The sequence below is a fragment of the Odontesthes bonariensis genome, chromosome 7 (genome assembly GCF_027942865.1).
Source record: "Odontesthes bonariensis isolate fOdoBon6 chromosome 7, fOdoBon6.hap1, whole genome shotgun sequence".
Taxonomy (NCBI): domain Eukaryota; kingdom Metazoa; phylum Chordata; class Actinopteri; order Atheriniformes; family Atherinopsidae; genus Odontesthes; species Odontesthes bonariensis.
The window spans coordinates 25,952,876-25,973,183 of NC_134512.1; the positions used below are offsets into that span (position 1 = coordinate 25,952,876).

Consider the following 20,308-nt stretch of genomic DNA (forward strand, 5'->3'; position numbering starts at 1 on the left):
AGAAAAAGAAAAAAAAACAGTAAGAAGAAGATTGACATGCCCAAGGGATAGGAAAAACAATTCCGTAGTCTATTAAGCTGGCAAAGAGAGCAATCCGTGTAAGAGACACTGAGCTGGTGTCTCAACAGGAGGTGAGGTCAGCTCTGCTAATATCTGACAGCTGTGCTCACCAGAAATGGAAGTTTCTCTCTTACCAAGAACTGCAGTCGCTGTCTCTCTGACTCTGGTGTGAACTCCGCTGACATGGGAATGACTTCTCCAGCCCGAATAATGATAGCTCTGAGAGAGATGAGCAGACAAAGCTCTGTTTATTAAAAGGGACACACACACACACACACACACACATTTGCTCCTGCTGGATAAAGGGCATGAGAAGCTGAGCAACAAGCAAACACGTACCGCACAGCATGACACGCGCGTTACCTACACATGTGACACACTCATTCTGTGTGTGCAAGTGTGTGAATCCCACCTGCTGTCCCCTGCGTTCCCGACGTAGAGCTTCCCTTGTAAACAAAGGACCACCAGCGCAGTGCAGCCACCTGATATGTTGTAGGCCCCCTTCTCCTTCTCTATCTGCACATCCTGCGTACAGACAAACACACACATCAACTCTCTGGAGAGAGCACACAGAGCGAACCCGTCCTCTGCACGTGATCATGTTTCCAATCATCAAACCCTTCCAAAATGCTTCCTCTCACGCAGCGAAGCGTGGCCTTTCAGCTTTCAGGAGTGTAATATTGTCTGAATACTTAAAACCTGCCACAATGCTTTTATCAATTATAGCACCAAAATGATATTCGTTTATCGAGAGCGCCATAAGTCGAGGAGCAATAAAAGTAAATGGAAACCAAACGGGAAAAAGAAAACATTTGGAAGGGCTGCTGGTTATTTCAGCAGTTAATTAGCCCAAATTAATTTGGTGCTAATTAAACTAAGAATGATTTGAAGAAAAAACATGCAATCGGTTCATTAATTAGATGAATAACTAACCTGTCACTGAATTAATCAGATTTGCGGCAAATTATTTTTAACTCTTTCATGCTCTCAGTGGCCTCCGTGGTACCGACAGCTCCTCTGAGGCCTTGAAGAGCCAAACAGAAGCGGGAAGATATCAGTGGAAGATTGGAAGATGATTGACCCCTCGAGCGTCTCGTTCCCGTCCCTCTATCGCACTCAACAGACTGAGTGGGACTGAAAATGCTTGCAAACACATTTGCAGCGAGTCCATGCCTAACACGTTTTCCCGTGAGGGATGTTCACCCCGTGGAAAGCGTATCGCCCTCTGCCCCGCCGCTCACAGCCTCCATCTGAACACAGCTTAAGAAATGTGTGTGAGAGTTTGCGACGAGCTCTCTGCGCAGAAATATGTGTGTGTGTATGTGTGATTGTGACAAGACGTTAGATGCATCGGGCGTGAATTTGAGCACGAGTGTGTGTGTGTGTGTTTCTGTTGATCCGCACTCCGGCACACACTCCTGACAAACGCTACTCCTGGGGGGGAGGTGTGGGGAGGGGGTGAACAAATGTGTCCTTCAGCCTGGATGAATTATGAATCCACAGTGAGCCATACATATTTATCCTCGCTGGATTCAATACCTCTTGCTGCAGGCAAGTCTTTAATAATGAAAATGTCTGCACAAACATCTACACCTTCTACTGCTCAGCAACAAGGAACCAAACAACCGAGCTAAATAACCAGAAGGCAGGGACAGCGAGAGACGCACAATTCCCAATCATACGCATCCCGTTTTTGGCCAAGCTGATTTAACTGCCATTGTAATTTCGAAAACAGTATCTGTATGGCTTAAAGTCTTTATTGTTACCAAAAGAAGTAACCACAAAATACCACAAGGTAGACCTGAACAATCAGGAATCAGTCACGCACAACACCCCCCAGTACAGTCATAAAAAGAAAGTGCTGCAAATACAGTAACAATCCCGTAGATCAAAAAAATCTAACCCCTCTTTAGATATTGGTGGGAAAATACACACTAACTGAAATTAAAATACTTCTAACAAGCTTGACTGTCAATATTTAGCACTACCCTTATTCCTCAACACAGCCTGAACCCTCTTTGAGACTAGACTTCTTGAGATTTCTTTAAAGAGCCTTCTGGAATTGTTCAACAGGACATTCCAAAGCTCTTCTTTGGCTGTTGGCTTTCATTTGTTCCGATCCCTGATAAGATGACCCCACACTGCTTTAATAAAGTTGAATCCTCTGGGGAGGATTCATCGCTGATTTTCAGTATAAATTAGGAAACCATTTCTGATGAGGCTTCCAGGAAGAATAGATGGACGGATGATTTTCCTCTCTCTACAGACATCACTTTCAGACACCGTTTGTCTGCTTTAGATGCTTCTTTTTTCGTCATCCACTTGTCTATTTTTTTTGGAGGACACACTGGACACCGTGCTGAGATATGCCATGTTTTAATATGATCGCACTTTGGGAATCACTTGCATAGAAGAAACACTTGTTTACCTCTTAACTCAGGTGCCCTTTCTATGCTAAAATATTTCATGGCTAGGTTTTAAGTGAAAAAGAAAAAAAAAAACATTCCTCTGAAAATGGTCAGGTTCAAGGACTGGACAGAAAATGGGAGAAAAAAAGGGCCAATGTCCAAAGAAAACATTTTAAAGACCTCCAGAAAGCCTGGAGACGTATTGCTTAAGACATGTTTAAAAGACTACAAGAAAGTGGCTGCTTGAAAGCAAAATACAAAGAAATTAGGTTTGGCTAAATGACTTTCTATGTGGCACAAAACGTGCACAAGATAGACTCAGAATTTGATAGATAATTCAGAGTGCTTTAATTCAACATGACTGTGGAACTGTGCGCCTTCACAGCAAAGTTCAAAGCAGCTTACAACAAGTCGAGACCTCCTTCCCCCGCGCTGTTTGCTCGGTTATCCCTCAGACGATTTGCAGAATCAGTGAGAGAGCCAAAAGCTATTAGGCCTAAAAGCAGGAAGGGAAAAGTAATAACTCAGAGTACAGCAAGGGCAGAGAAGGAGTCAGAGCTGAATGTCAAAGAAAGATGGAAAACTCTGATGATGGACAGTGTGGCAGGTAATTAACTGAATTAATCATTTTTCACTAATTAGCCAAAGCTGTAACATATTAGTTGTTTTTAAAGGCAAGACACAGCTCTGGGCAAAATCCTGAAGAAAATTGGCTAACGCGCTCTCTCATACACACACACACACACACTGACACGGTCATGTTTTACCAAAGTATCCATATAGAAACCATAGTAACACAGTTAAGGCTGAGCTACGGTTATAGCTCCACCTGGCCGTGTAACTGGATCACTGCTCTTGTCCCAGAACACGTGCGCGGGGAGTGGCGTTAAGGAACAAAGTATTTCTGACATCACGTCACACTTTCTTTGTACATTTTCGTACAATTCCAGTAAGCATAGCTGACCTGACTGCAAATATGTTGTGTTAAGCAGAGCCACAGTGTGGAAATGCTTCAAGCGGATGCGAGTTGACACGAGGTCTTCATAGGCTTTTTTTCTGCTGTGCAAAGAAACACAAAGATATGGGAACGGGAGCAGCTTTATTTGGAATTTGGCTGCAATAATAAACACTTAGATCCAGATAGATAAACCTTTGGAACAGGCGCAGAGCACCTTAGTCTATTTGAGCCTACACCAGTTGAGCGTATACACGTAGGAGTGATTTAATCCCCAACCGCCTTATCTGGGTGTTTTAGTCCAGCTTTCAGAGCTTTGGTTTTGTACGATTTTGTCAGAAAACCACGTTTACATGCATCTTAAAAGTCCGCTTTGAGTCAGACTGAGACAATAAGTGTCTTGTAAACATGCTTAGTGTTGAGTAGAAACATGGTTTGGAGGGGGAAAGTGGACCAACATGCAAGACAGTTCCACAAGTTTGAAGAATATTTTTTCGTAAATCATTTTCTTAAAGCTGCAGTCGGCAGGTTTTCAAAATTCCGAGTCTAAAGTCGGAAAATTCGAACTGATACAACTTTCAGGTCCCTCCCCCTCTGTGGACGAGGTTGTGCACGTGAGTTCACACCAGTGTGCGCGCACACAAGCTGGGGGCAGACTCACGCTCAGCATGGAAGACGTGGTTGGTGACTGTTCTGCTCAGATAATAGATAAATAATAAACCGAACCGATTGGTTAAAAACAGCCGGGAGCGCTCGATTTTTGCGAGCACGATTACAGGCTTCAGAGGGAGCTACAGAATTCGGGATTTTTCCTAAACAGCCTATTTAATATTCTACTTCCAGAATCCCATGACAGTTCAAGCTAATATGACTAAAAAAAAGTTGCAGACGGCAGCTATAAGAATAAGCCAGGCAGCTCTCTGCCAAAATTTGCCATTTTCAGTGTGTAGATAGTAGTTAGGAATTTGTTGTTAAATAACAATCAGATTTGTTGTATTTCTATTAAGTAGTGCAATCATCCTGGATGGCATTAGAGTTACAGCTTGACTGAAAGGAGAGGAAGATGTCTCTTGAATTTAGTGGCAATTGGTTAATCTGTCAGTTATGGAACCACTGTACAAACATACCAGACCCTGGTGAATTGGGCTAGCTGAAGCTAAGTGTCGGCACAGATTTGGTCAGTTTCTGTGTGTTTGGACCGAGGTCAGTTAGGGCAAAGATGTGGCAAATGCAGCCACATTTGGACAGACAATGGAACACATGCAGTGACCTTAATTACAGCAAGATACAGAACAGGCTCGGTCTCAGCGCAGTTCTGGGACAAAATCTATACCACAACTGGGCCGTGTTTATCTTTTTGGCTTGCTGTTTGTGTGCCATTATTGGCTCAAGCAACAGCACATGGTGTTCATATTAGAGGTTGTGACACCGACACCCTGATTTTGCTTTCTCTCAGTGCCCTCACTGAACATACATGCAAGAAAAGGCTCCAAATTTTGCAACTGTCACTATTCATCCAACTCCCAGACTGAGCACTCACATTGTGTTAAGATGTCAGATTTATGCATTAGTACAACTGAACATGAGTTTGGAGACGCTCGCCTGTGGCATAATACATGTGTTTACTGAAGAGGGTCATGCAAGGCCAGTGATCTCATGACCTCTTACTTCTTATCTTGGCTAAACACACAATTCAGCTGATAAGCCTCTGTCTCTGAGCCATAAGTGTTTATCAGGCCGAGCCTCTTACGCTGAATTTGAGGGAGAACCTAGAGAGATTTTTAGAGGGAAACCGTACCATTGGCAGATTCCCTGGTGCTTCCCATTTTCTGAGAGAACGAGCTTAGTGGAAAAAAAAAAGGAATTCTGATAAAAACAAAGCAGGAAGCTTTGTGAAGTTCCATTGTGCCACAAATTACTCTCTGGTAGATAGGCAGCAAAAAAAAAAAAAAAACACAAGTGAGAGTATTCAATTCCAAGAGGAAATGAGTCCTAGTTGCACCAAACTGCACGTAATTTGCAAAAATGATTACAGAAATGAATACAAATGACAGCTGTGGAGAACAGAAAGTGCAGTAATTAGTGGCGGTATTGAGATAAAAATGCCAGAACCACAATAAGACACGAATTAATGAAACGCTGAATTAGAAATGGGCTCGTTATGCTGTATTATCTAGTTCTTGGAGGCACAAAGTTGAGGGTAGAACGTTAACTTTCTGAAAAGGTCAAAAGGGAAGGACAGAGACAGCAAAAGACTTGGCTTGTAAACCGGGTTGCAAATTTAATGTTCTGCTACATCTTGCTTAGAATTGAGGATTTTAGCTTAATTTTGGAATTCCATTTTCTCCCATTTCACTGGGACCCTTAAACGCCATCCCCATGGTGATTCATTATTATCCCGAGTGGCTCGAAATACACAAGGACAGATTCATCAACAGATCTTTCCGTTAATTAAATCATCCTTGTACAGCCATTACTTACAAATACACGATGATTTCCAAAACACACCCTTTCTATTTTCAACCTTCCTGCTTGACAAAAGTTAAATCCACACTACCACCTGGTGGTTAAACCGTGGAAGCACCAAACTTTTCAACACTGGCCTCCATCACGGTGTAGCCTCCCAGAGTGACATCTTATTTTGTTGCTTTCAGGACTGCGTCAACCTAATCTCATCATCAGCACTTATTTTACCGATCAAACTCTGCATCCCAAGACAAAAGGTGGATGAAGAAGAGGAACAACACCATATACAGTTAAGAGACTGCAGTAGCATTTGCATCATCCACTAATCCACAAGGCCTAACTGAAAGAGTGGAAGTGATGTAAACCGAGTAAATGCGCATGCATGGGAAGCTTCAACCCAGCTAACTATGATTGTAGTGTGAGTAGAACCACATCCTGACAAGTTTCCTATCAGGTATCTGCAGATGTGGATGTCATGAATTCAGCTTAAGACCATAGGCCAAATGAGTCCTGTGGATTCAGGCTACAAAATGTTGGCAGTTGAACCAACTACGTTTGGGCCCTTTAAAAGCTTGTAGACTGTGGTCTTGTCCCTCCATTTTATGAGAAGCCTTTTAGCTAAACGTGATTTATCAGGAGGAGGCGGAGGAAAATTTTGCGGGTTGTGTCCAGCTGAATGCTGCAGACCACAAAAGGAGAGACAGACATGCACTGTCACACACTAACCTGCACATACACCCAGTCACAGAGGAGCATGGACAACTAAATGAGGCCTTCCTGGAGCCTCATTTAAGATCAAAGTCTTTGTCATGTTTCATGCAAACTTCCTGATCCGTTTGTGCAGTGTGGCAGGGTGCGGTGCCCGACTTAAAGAGGCAACAGCCATGAATAATCCCTAAAAAGGAGCGCATAATCTGCATCAATGGTAAGGTAGGAGGTGTGAATGTAATATGGTGGTTTAAATGAGGTGGCTCATCGGTGTAGTAAGTGTGGTATTCTGGGGTGTTAATGAACTGTAATGCTTAGAAACACTTCACATTCTACTACTGTATGTTGTGTCTGTAAAGACAAAGTGTTGCAAACGTCGTCCCCATCTGCTCTTACAGAGTGTTGTTAATCCAAACAATATTTTGGTCGTTTTGTAAACTATTCATTTCTTGCAACACCCCACTTCAAAAGCAATTCAGCTGGAAAAGTGTTTTCCCAGTGAAGAGCCTGTTTTTTGTTACCCTTCAACTGTTTCTGCGCTACCTCTACCAACACATATAACCAAATACGAGAGCAACAAATTTGAGTAGAATTAGTTAGGGACTTGTTTCATATTGTCCTGTGTATAAAGTATAATATAATGTTGTTTTTTACCTAAAAATCACATTAAACATCAAATACCTCCCAGGTATTCTTATTAAACACTGAGGTATTACTCACAAAAAGGCAGGCAACAATACTGAAATGAAACACATTTTTAAGAAACACATCTTACCATGTCTTTGAAGGCATTCTCAATGGCCCCGATCACTAGGCTCTCATGTGAAGCCTTCTTCTCAGTAAAGAAGCGCGTGGGTGGCGTGCTAGGGGACCCCGGAGCGCCGGCGGCGCCTCGAAGCGATGCAGCCCTAGTAAGGGCACGGTTAGATGTCGCGGTGAGGAGGTGATTGATAGGTTCTTCATCCAGGCAGGTGGGTGGCAGCAGGTTGGGTGTGCAGATAATTTCCATCACCTCTTGAAGGTGGAGGGCAATGTGGTGATGGAGAAGACGGGAGGCCACCACGGCCGCCCCAGAGCCAGCATGGCCATCGAACAACGCCCAGTAGTGAAAGGTTAGGTCTTCAGAGCTCTCCTGGATGCAACCGAGAACACACATCAATCAAACACACCTATTAATCACTTGTCAGTACATGCGTCTTCAAAAAAAGCGTTTCCTTAGTTACCAAGCATTGATAATTGAATTGAAGAACTGATAATACTAATCAGATATTCAAATCTCATTGTAGATTTGAATAGCCGAATAGCCGAATATTCAAATCAGAAAGAATCTGAATTTCTATTGAGACCAGGCAAGTTTTTTTTTGTGTGTTTTGACCTCCAGTAAACGCCTGAATTAAATGTAATGACTCATCACCCAGAATAATTCACTGTGAATGTTGGAAAGCCTAAAGTATTATTTCCCCCATGAAACTGTATAAGATACACAGCTGGACTACTGGGACCCATCGAGTTGTCCCAAGAAACTGTCCCTATAGAGGATAAGAATGAATAATTAATTAATAATTAACAAAGTTTAAAAAACAGATTGGTATGTATCAACAATTAAATGAGCCACAGTGCGGTTACTGGCTCAGATGTGTCGATACAACTGGTTTAGATGTAGCAATTTGTTTTACATCTTCCTACCTTATAGCCAGTTAACTTTTTTGTTTGTTTCTTTCATCAGAGGAACACAACTCACAGGTTTGATGAAGCAAAAACTGCTAAAATGATAAGCTCTGTTCTTCAACTGAAAATAGCCTGTGACCAGCCTACGAAGGCCTGTATTTTGCAGGCTACGATACTTCTGATAAATGTTACCACTTTGCATTACCATTAGAACATTTTTCTTTCTTTTGTGCAGATAAAAATGGTTGATATCTTTTCAAATACAGTTTCATTTAAAGAGGCTGTAACGCGTTTTTTCCTCTATAATGTAAGTCAGTAAAGGGAGTATCATGTTATTACATATGGCTGATTCCAGTGAACTGGTGGATATATATTAGAATAAATCAATGATCTATTAACATTTAAATAACAAACACATGATCTGTATACCCACTCTGACATCTATGTGCTCTGTAATTTGACTCGAGGGCTGATCTGAGTTAAACTAGGGTTTTTAATATAGTAAATTGTATTTTCAGGGCTCATTGTTCCTGGACGAGGGTTAGGGTTGGTCCAGCGACAAATTCCAAGGATATGTTTTACCCCAGCCTGTGCCATCATTTTCACAAGGTTACCAAGAACTGCTTTGATTGGTGAAAGCTCTTCTCTACACTGCATACATCCCATCGGTAGTGTATGCAGTGGAAGCAGTCGCAGGTGACTGCAGCAGTTAGTTCTGTGGCCTGAAACTCTGCTTGGGAGTACGAGGAGTCTGTCACTGGGTGAACGTGATATGCTTTGACGTTACTGTTTGTTCTATCATCCGCGCTTCAATTTGCAGATTTTAATTGGCCCAGCAGGATGCACAGCATGTTTCACGAGTGTATTCTTTCCTCTGTGTTGATCTTCAAAGGTGCAGCCTCTCGCAGTGTTTGAACAAAGCGTCCTGTGATCTGGCTTCATTGCACACCTTTGAGTTCACTGTCTTCACAAACTGAAGCAACTCTAAGACCCTCTTTGAATAAATCTGCCTGTTGTCCATTTCAGTTGTGTTACATACAAATTCAACTCTGTTTTCAGAAATTAAGTCACGTGTAATATACGCATATGTATAACGTGAAAGCAGGGGAAGTGACTTGTGCTGCATTTTCTTGCTTGCTACTGAGCATGGATCATTTCTGGCACATTCAGTGTGTTTATGCAAACACTGAACCTGATTTTCTAAATATAGCACTGGCAGATTCTACAGCACGAGTCTATGAGGCAAGCAAAGAGCATTAGAGAGGCTCTACACTACTCATACTAGCATCACTGCAAAAGTGAGTCATGAGGTACTTACATGTGTTTGCTGTAGGCTCTGGGTGGGCCTGAGTAAAGTAGTGTTACGCTGAGAGGAAATGTTACGCAGTACTGTATTACTTTATTATAGACACAAAGTTCTTTAAAAGAAGTCTTAGGGAGAAACTGTAGGAAAAAAAGTGTGTGTAAATACTAAGTTTGATTGGACTGTCCTCGCAAATTTCATGATGAAACAGTATCCCCTTTGCTCTGCATCACACACAATGTACCTTTGATGATGAACAAGGCTGACTTTAAAGTCTATTTGCATGCAAGAGCTGTTGACAGCCACTGTGGTGTGTAAAGGACGCTGTGCTCAGTGCCCCAATAAACTGATAGGACAGCATGAAGGGACACCGGGTCCCAGCAACAAGCCCCGGGGACATTTAAGGACTAAATTCACCCTCTCTGTCATCTAGTGTCGATGTCATCATTAGGAATCCATCCAGGCAGTACATGTGATAACTTCCTGTGACAACAAATTGACAAGAAAGGCAACAGATATAACTATGTTTATGCATTTGGCAGACGCTTTTATCCAAAGCGACTTACAAATGAGGATATAACAATGCAGCTATCATCAAAGCGAACTCAAAGTGTGCTCTTTTAGAGTCAAGTTAGGAGTGCGTTGCAGTAGTCAAGGCAAGAGATGACCATAGACTGCACCAGGAGCTGGGTGGCGTGTTGGGTTAGGTACGGCCTGATCATGCTTATGTTTAACAATGCAAAGCGGCACAATCGAGCGACGGAGATAACATGATCTTTAAAGCTTAGCTGGTCATCAATCATGACACCTAAGTTTCTAGCTACCTTTGATGGAGCTAGAGATAGGGATTCAGTTTGGATGCAGATGCTGTGGTGTATGGTTGGTTTGTCTGGGAAGACAAGTAGTTCAGTTTTTTAGAGGTTTAGTTGGAGGTGATGGGCTTTCATCCATTTCGATATGTCGAGAAACAGTCTGAGATTCGTGCTGAGACTGTGTGGTCGTCAGGTGGGAATTGACAGATAGAGCTGGGTATCGTAAGCCTAGAACTGGTATGAGAAGCTATGTGATGGGATCGAACTCCAGTTTGTACTAAATTTATTTAATTCAATACAAAGGTAGGTGGGAAGGTGGATATGGTGGAAAACATAAAGGTCTCCTGATGGAACCCTTCTGTTTGACTCACCAGGTTGTCTCTCAGGTTTAGGCCCTCTCCATTAGGCAGAGAAGACCTCCTGCGGTCCGTGGGGGTTCGATTGGGGCTTCCTGAGGTTCTCCTCTTGACCACCAGCACCTCAAAGCAGGCTTGGTCCTCGTTTAATGTGCTCTTTCCAGCATTAATCACCCTTAAAAGAGAGGGGAGAACAGAATACAAAAGAGAGGATTTGTTGCAGAACATCAATTTGACAGGACATCTAAAATATGGGATAAAGACATGATATATAAGATGCAAAAGGAACTACATAAATGGGATTAAGGTTAGAGCTGTAGACTGGATTGTATACTTTTTGTATACTGTATAAACAAGTTGTGTTAGTATATGAGAAAAAGATACAGGTACGTAGAGGCGCAACTTCATCAGACTAAACATGATACGTCTAAAATGTATGTGTATAACTATGAAAAACATACATCCCAGTGCAAATGTCTTGAGCCACCCTTCATCTCTTTATATTTTACTTCCAAGAAACCACACTTTAATGTAAGTTTCACAAGTGGTCTTGAGCAATAGTTCTCAGGGCTTTCTGAAGGCAAGGCAAGGCAAGTTTATTTGTATAGCACAATTCAACAACAAGGTGATTCAAAGTGCTTTACAGATACATTAAAACAGTGGAAATAAAAAGCATGATTTAAATTTTAAACAAAGAAGAAAGAAATAAGAACAATAGATCAAATCTACATATATAAAATTAATAAAATCAGTAGTTAAAATATGATTAAGTTTTGAAACTCAAGCTTCAGATTTGGATCTTTATTCAAATGCAGCTGAAAATAGGTGTGTCTTCAACCTGGACTGAGTGTTTCAGCTGATCTGAGGCTTTCTGGGAGTTTGTTCCAGACATGTGGAGCATAGAAGCTGAATGCAGCTTCTCCATGTCTGGTTTTGACTCTGGGAACTGATTAAAAACTGGATCCAGATGACCTGAGGGGTCTTGAAGGTTCATACTGGGGCAGGAGGTCACTGATGTATTTTGGTCCTAGACCATTCAGAGCTTTATAGAGCAGCCTCAGAACTTTAAAGTCTATTCTCTGATGGACAGGCAGCCAGTGTAAAGACCTCAGAGTTCTGAATAAGCTGCAGTTGTCTAACTGACTTTTTAGGTAGACCTGTAAAGATGCTGTTACAATAATCAAGCCTACTAAAGATGAATGCATGGACTAGTTTTTCCAGGACCTGCTGAGACATCAGATCTTTTAACCTTGATATATTCTCAAGGTGATAGTAGGTTGACTTTGTTACTGCCTTAATGTGTTTTTCCAAGTTTAGGTCTGAGTCCATCACTACACCCAGATTTCTGGCCTGGTTACTAGTTTCTAGATGTATAGATTGAAGCTCTGTGGTGACCTGTAATTGTTTCTCTTTGGCTCCAAAGACAATTACCTCAGTTTTGTTTTTGTTTAGCTGGAGAAAGTTGTGGCACATCCATACATTAATCTCCTCAATGCATTTACCAAGAGCCTGTACAGGGCTTCGGTCTCCTGGTGACATTGTATTATATATCTGCGTGTCATCTGCATAGCTATGGTAGTTTATTCTGTTGTTTTTTATAATCTGTGCCAGTGGGAGCATTTAGATGTTAAACAGAAGAGGTCTCAGGATGGAATCTTGGGGAACTCCACATGTGATTCTTGTCTGCTCAGATGTAAAGTTACCTATTGACATAAAGTACTTCCTGTTCTCTAAGTATGTTTTGAACCAGTTTAGTACAATTCCAGAAAAACCCACCCAGTTCTCCAGTCCTTTGAGTAATATATTGTGGTCAACTGTATCACATGCAGCACTGAGATTCAGTGAAACATAATCAGTAAGACTGACATTTTTCCACCGCCTGTATTCAGACATATGTCATTAAACACTTTGGTCAGAGCAGTCTCAGTGCTGTGGTGCTGTCTAAAACCTGACTGGAAGGTATCATAGCAGTTATTTTGTGTTAAAAAGTAATTAAGCTGTTGAAAAACTGCTTTTTCAATGATCTTACTTCAAAATGGTAGATTTGAGATGGGCCTGTAGTTGTTCATTTGTGTCTTGTCAAGATTGTCCTTTTTCAGCAGAGGTCTGATTACAGCTGTTTTTAGTGGCTCTGGAAACACACCTGACATTAAGGACAAGTTTACGATCAGTCACAGGTCTGACTCCAAAATCTTTGAGACCCTTTTGAAAAAACCTGTTGCCAGGATGTCTAAACAGCAAGAGGAGGAGTTCAGCTGACGTAAGATGTCCTCCAGGTCTTTGCTGTTAATGGGTTGAAACTGTGTCATGGTGTTTAAACAAGTTTTCTGTGGACACGGTACATATGCTGAACCTGCTGCTGATGTACCAACTGCTTGTCTAATTGCAGGCCACGGTGGAATGAAGTTCAGTTGTCACTAACACCGGAGGGTTTGTTAGCCTGTCAACTGTAGCAGATAAGGCCCGAGCGTTATGACTGTTTTTGGTGATGATGTCAGAGAAGTAGGACTTCCTTGCATTCCTCAGTTGTAAATTCTAAGAGTGAAGTTTCTCTTTATAGATGTTATAATGAACCTGGAGATTTGTTTTTCTCCATCTGCGCTCAGCTTTGAAGTCCTTTCAAAGTTTTTCTTTGGACATTGGCTGCTTTTTCACTTATTTTCAATCCAGTCCTTGAACCTGACCATTTTTCAGAATAATTCTATTTTTGTTTGTTAAGCCACTGAACACTGACCTATGAATCATTCAATCACAAATGAGCCAGTGCTGTGTCTACACAAAGCAGAAAACGTAGCAAAGAACACATTTTAATTGTATCTTTTATATACTTTGTTACTGGCAGCCCGTTCCAAAGACACATACCAATTCCAGAGTCGATTCAATTTTAATTTAGTATGAACCCACAAAAACTGCCAAAGATAACACTGACTAACACACATAAAAAAGTGTCCTTCAAGAAATTGTCGAAACTGAAAGAAGAGGACAAAAGAAAATCTATCAACAGCAGATGAAAAGTGTCTTAAAGTGATGTCCCTAGGTTAAAATCCAGCAAAATCCTGACACAGGACCTGAGAGAGCATCTGGACCTTCGCTTGATCCATCTACTGTTCACTGAAATCTCATCTGAGATGGTCTCCATGGAATGTTAGCTGTCAAGAAGCCATTCTTAAGGAAGAGAAACAGGGAGAAAAGGCTGAGGTATGCCAGATAACACAAGGATTGGACTGAAAATCAGCAGCAACAGGTCTTATGGTGAGATGAATCCTCCCCAGAGCCCGGACTTCAACATTACTGAAGTGGTGTGGGGTCATCTTGACAGAAAAAGCAGAGCGAAGCACTTTTGATTATAACATGGCTGCAGATGCAGGGGACAGAAGCAGAGACCTTTGAGCCACATGATGTTCATAACACTATAAAACCCTCCCAAAGCTGGATTTCTGTGTCACACATTCAGAGGGATCCTTTGTTACATCATTCTTTTTTCCATAAACAAAGTGAGACAATGTGAAGAAAATGCTGGGTAAATAAACAAACTTTAATTCCACGACAATGTGAGCCCCCCGCATGTAGCGCAGGGGACAGAAAGACACATAAATACTGCATTATACAACACCTGGCAGATGGTGCACCACTGCTGGGATGTGCTGCATTCATGGGAAAGCATTGTGGAAGATGTGAGGTCTGTCGCCCCACTTAAACTGTACTGTAAATGTAGTCACTTTTCAAATTTGAGCACAAGAGTGTACCACATGAGCAAAATCTTACACATGAAAGTATATCTTAATTAAATAATTTCACAGTTTATTTCCAATATTTTCACAGACAATACGAAGGAACCTTTAGTATTTTAGAATGTTTAAACACGATTTGACGTTACCAAAAATCTGATGAAATTAATATTAGGCTAGATTCCATTATAAACCCTTGATCTGGTAAGTAAATGGTATTATATGTTTATTTGTTTTAGGAATTTATGCTGCCTCAAAGAAAGCATTTGCTGCTCTTGGTGACCAGTGTAGCAACTGGCTGGAGTCCTTAAAACACTTGCACTTTTAATTTAGATTTTTGAGATGTTTTAAGTTTAAATTTCAGCACTTTAAGCACCAACACTTTTCAGTTAGTTAATCATGTACCAGTCAATATTGCCTAAAAAGACAGGCAGCTATTTTTTTTTAAAAAAAGGGTGAACCTGTAAAAACTGCAGTGTTGAATGCATTGCGGTCGAAAATTTGGGTGCACCTAACTTTTGTGCTGGCAACAAGTGCAAAAAGTTAGTCTAGAAGCCTGAGCAATGGACTACTGCCCTATCTTTATTAAACACTCACTAAAATGTGTCAATAACACATATTTAAAGGAAATGCCTTTGGCTACCGATATATTACAGTAATTCTACACCAACATACAACATAAGCTTCACTAAAAAAAAAAAAATCCTTGTGTTAGTTTAGCCAAAACTGTACTTTTAAAATGCATGTAAACATGTTAGTCCGACTAAAATTGAACCAAGTCGAGCTTCTTAAAGCAGGACTAACACACTCAGATAATGTGGTTGGGGGTCCAATCCCTCCTATCATTGGGATTAGAAACCAAGCATCCCTAATTATCAGCATAAAATAAGAAATAAAGAAAATACAGCAACACAATCTATGCATTGTGTAGCAGAGATAACTACTGAAGTTAGCATGCTAACTATCTAGCTTGGGCCTATAAAAATGTCTGCCATCCCTATGAACTTAAACTTGGAGGAGGTAGTACTCAAGTAGTCACAAAATTTACATGACACTCCATTAAACTGTATATTGTGTAAGAAGGCTAATTCAAAGGAGGTCATAAAAATTGAGAAATGAACGTGAACTAGTACATTTTGGGACTGTGAACCTAGATATGAATTTCAAATGGTGGACTACCGTAACTAGTTCAGTTTAATCTATGAGAACATAACTAGTTTATGTGACGTGTGAACTTCCACAACACTGGTAAGCAGTGTTGCCAACTCTTACAAGCTATAGCCCGTTTAAAGAGTCACTAGTTGACATCATGCACTAATCTGCATATTTGTGAAGTCAATGTGTTGCATTTGCATTCTGCTTCTTTGCTCCTCTTTTACTCTCTTTGTTCAGTTGCATATCATCTTAATATAGCTGAGTTGCCATGAAAGCTATCATTCACTTATTTTCTTTGTCAGACGGTGAAACAAGTCTAAAATTGTGACTATTAAGTCTACATGTTACGTTCTGCTCTAAAGTAAAAGAATATTTGATTTTGGAAGCACAGGTCACACTGCCATCCACATAAATTAAAGACAGTGTCCATAGTGGGCGGCAACCGCCATTCCGACATCCCACCATTCCGACATCCCACCATTCCGACATCCCACCATTCCGACATCCCACCATTCCGACAACCCGCTATTACAACATCCCACCATTCCAACATGCAAACGTTCCACCATTCCGAGAAGGCTTTCCATATAAGGAAATGTGCATTACTCAACAGGTGAGTCCCTTCTGTCTGTTCATGCATTTTACATGTTTTAAGACATGTGTACAGATGTGATACAGTATTTAAAAGCGTAATTAAATTTCATATAACTGAGGTATTGCGCACATATAACGCACTCCAAAAGCAAATTAAGGATTTTCAAATAGTTTATTACACAAAAAGCAGCAACAAACATCGACAAACACTGTTCACTTATTGATTTAAAACTAATAAACTAATAAAAAAAATAATGATAATACGTTTTGGGTAGCCTAATATATAAAATTTGTTTAATTTGCAGCACCAGGACGTCCGACACAGGTGAGCTGTCATTGATGTCTGTAATAGCAATTATTAATGTTGCATAATGATGCCAGTGTGCAAAAGACGCATGGGCTCTGTGGAGAGCTCTGCTCCAGCTGGCTGCTTTGACAGGTCACTGGCACTGTATTTCTGCTTAATCTAACATGTTACTCACCGGATTTACATTAATACTTGTGTTTTTATATTTGAAATTTCAGGGGATTTTGATAATAATTTATCATAGTTGGTTTGCAAGGTTATAGAGTTCCTCTAAAAAACATAGGCTTAAAGTGATACTCCGGAGTAGATTCAACCTGGGGTCATTTGAACCGTGATATCCAGCCAAGTAGCCCACCCGATGTTTTTTCGATATTGCCTGAACATCAGCTGAGTTACTGAGTTATCCCGAATAGCTTCGTACAAGGGTTAATGGATCCTGGTCCGTATCTCCAAAATTACCACACTAAAATCACATGCCATGACACCAAACTTCTACAGTAGTACAAATATGGTCTGTATTCACAAAACGATGCATTTGGAAGTTTGAAAATAGTCCAGGAGTTTATTATTATCAACACAAGCCTGATAGCTTCTCTGCTGCTAAAGCTGCGTCGACGTCACTTCAGGGAGCTGGGAGCTTCAAAGTAAGATGAGGGTTGATCTACTACTGTAGACAACAAAGCAAGGCTGCTCAATTTCTCCATTATTAAAATAAATTCACAACTCTACAACATAAAAATTCATAAAAAAAACATGTAGAATATAGCATATACTTTGTTGTCTACAGTAGTAGATCAACCCTCATCTTACTTTGAAGCTCCCAGATCAAGGAAGTGACAGCGACGCAGCTTTAGCTGCAGAGAAGCTATCAGGCTTGTGTTGATAATAATAAACTCCTGGACTATGTACAAACTTCCAAATGCATCGCTTTGTGAGTACAGACCATATTTGCACTACTGTAGAAGTTTGGTGTCATGGCATGTGATTTTAGTGTGGTAATTTTGGAGATACTGCCAGGATTCATTAACCCTTGTACGAAGCTATTCGGGATAACTCAGTAACTCAGCTGATGTTCAGCCAATATCGAAAAAACTGCGGGTGGGCTACTTGGCTGGATATCACGGTTCAAATGACCCCAGGTTGAATCTACTCCGGAGTATCACTTTAAATAGTCTATTAAAGGAATTGTAGGAAAGGCGGGATGTTTATCAAAAATAAAACATACCGCCATTCCGACCATAGGAGGAAAAAATTGTCGGAATGACGGGACGTTGGATAGAAAATTAAAATTAATTCCGACAATTTGAGGCCCATGTCGGACTGGTGGGATGTCGGAATGGCGGCATGTAACCGTATGTAGTAATTCAAATAATTTTTACATGCGCAGTGATCTCTCAAAGATAAAACTGGAAGCAAGAGAATTTCTACATCATTTTCTAAACAGCTGACATCCTCCTAACGCAGCACAAGGACAACACTGCGCATGTGCAAGTGGCTCACAGACACCGCTGCTGCGTTCTGCCACGGACTGAGCAGAGTAAAAGCAGCAGGATTGACACTAGAGATTGCAGTGCTGGGGATGTCCTTCATGTTGCTAGAGTTGTTGTGAGTCGCTTTTTAATTCCTAAGGGGACACAATGCCAAAAAAGGCAATGCTTTCAGAGATCCAGAGATACTGCTGCTGTGTGCTACGTCCAAACCCCAGCAGCCCCTTCTAGAAAAGGGTATTTTACAAATTGTTTAAACATTTTATATTAACAATACAAAGTTTATCTACTTCCTATTTACCTAAAACTGACTATTTTCCACAACATACCACATATTTTTCAGATCACGTTTTAAAGTCTCCGAGGCTTCAAATGTTTATGAGAAAGCCGATTGATAATCAAACACTCAGCAGTATTCAAATATTGATTACAATGACACTGTGGGGAGATGAAAGTGAACTGACATTTGAGAACTGACTGGCATTTTCAATTTGTTGGTGCAAACAGTGTTGTCAGCCCTCAACTCCTGGTTTGTTTCCTCTGCCCTTAGAATCAATCTTTGAAAAATATGGTATGCTTTGGGAAACAGCTGGCAGTTGTAAAACTTTAAGACAATGCATAAAGTTACAGCAAACGCAAGAAACAAATTAAAACTAATCCAGCAGGAAATTCCTTTCAGTCCACAACATTCAGATTTCGTGTGTATGTGAGTGTGTGAAACCAAAGCACCGCGGGGAGTGATGTTCATTTGACCCTGGAGAATCACATGATTAGCAACAGTTGAGCTTTCAGGCCTTTCATCTCTGATCTGAGAGGAGGGGCATCACCTGAGGCATGAACTGTGACCGGGCTGTCATATTCGGTTACCCCACTTCTTCACATTTGAGACACTGGTATGACCTCAATAATTTAGTCAGAGCTCTACTTCTTCTGTTTTTTTTTTTCCTCCAAAGGCATTAGAAGAGACCAACATGGTATCTGATCTCATTTTATGATATCATAAATTCACATATAGTACCGAAAAGTATTTTGTTAAGCAACAAAAGTAAATGCAAACCTCGACATGCAATTTATCAAACAAATTTAAAGTATTTATTTCTACTAAGAGTGGACTAACTGATCCGAGTTTTCCACTGTTGGACTGTGGGAACATGTGAAAGCTTAATTTGACATTTTGCAAACCGTGTGCTTTACAAACGTAACAGAGGGATTGATAAGAGTTAAAGGTTGCGGTTTTAAACAGAAGAACAGTTTTCTTAAACAAACTGGGTAGACTACATTGGGCCCTGTATGATTCTTTGCTGCCACTACGTTGTGCAACCAAAAGCACACAGTGATGCCGAGCTGTGGGAAGAGAAAAACATGACCTGGAGGCAATGAGCACAGATAATTATAGCTTTTGGGGTTAGCTTCTGAAACTGTACCACTCAGAATGGATTTTGGACAATCATCCTCCCGTTGATTCAATGTTTCTTTTACTGTATATTTAATCAAATCCAGTTCAAAAGGATTAGGGGTTCCTTAATTACGTTCCCAGAACACATTTTAGCAGAAGCGATGAGTGTTTTTCTCAGATTCATGCAGGAATCGTGCGCTCAAGCAGCGAATGTGGTTACATTCTGGGTATTGTGTGTATTTGCTGTACTATATTTTCCTACAAAATCACTGCCTTTTTGGATGAGTGGTAATTTGGAATGACTGCTTTTTTTTTTTTTTACAGCCGACCGGCTGAATCATCTGTTTAGATGATTCTATTTTACTATAGCCACGTACCTGTTGCTGCCTTTTTTTTTTAACCCATAAAATTATTAATATAAGACATTATTTCAATCCAAAATAAGGCTCAAGATATTCCTATGGAAACCCATGTTAGCCCGTGGGAAGCAAACCATCCTATATTTTACATGTGTAGGGATAAGGAGAAGGAGAGCTGGTATTGAATTGAAACAGGATCACTCTGGTTGTGTTAATGTAGGCGAAACTACTCAAGAACATGTGCCGCATCATGTGACTGAGCACTGGGAAGCTTTGTATGAGATGCAGCTCATGTGTCTCCTCTGCGCAGCCGAGCTTGAGATCAAGTTTATGTGGCCTCTTTACAATGGGAAAAAAAAACGTAAAAAAATAACATACAGAGGAAAAGAACCACGGTGACAGGATTGTACTCCACTGAAAACAGACACAAACACATACATATTTATGCCGTTCTTTGCCTTGGAACTGTTCAAATCTGTTAAAAACACTGAAGCTACTATAGCTGAGTACTTCAAAGCTGAGTACGTCAGCTTGCATGTCCTCGCC

The 20,308-nt window shown here is 40.8% G+C and overlaps 1 protein-coding gene across 1 annotated transcript in view; it reads right to left on the minus strand.

Moving 5' to 3' along the window:
• Positions 1–20,308, minus strand: part of ppm1h (protein phosphatase, Mg2+/Mn2+ dependent, 1H) — a 43,061-nt gene that overhangs the window by 16,536 nt on the left and 6,217 nt on the right. The window contains exons 2-5 of the mRNA XM_075470331.1: positions 10,752–10,911; positions 7,373–7,729; positions 473–585; positions 195–279 (exon numbers count right to left, since the gene is read on the minus strand). Of these exons, the coding sequence (XP_075326446.1) occupies positions 195–279; positions 473–585; positions 7,373–7,729; positions 10,752–10,911 (715 nt within the window). The remainder of the gene's footprint in view (positions 1–194; positions 280–472; positions 586–7,372; positions 7,730–10,751; positions 10,912–20,308) is intronic.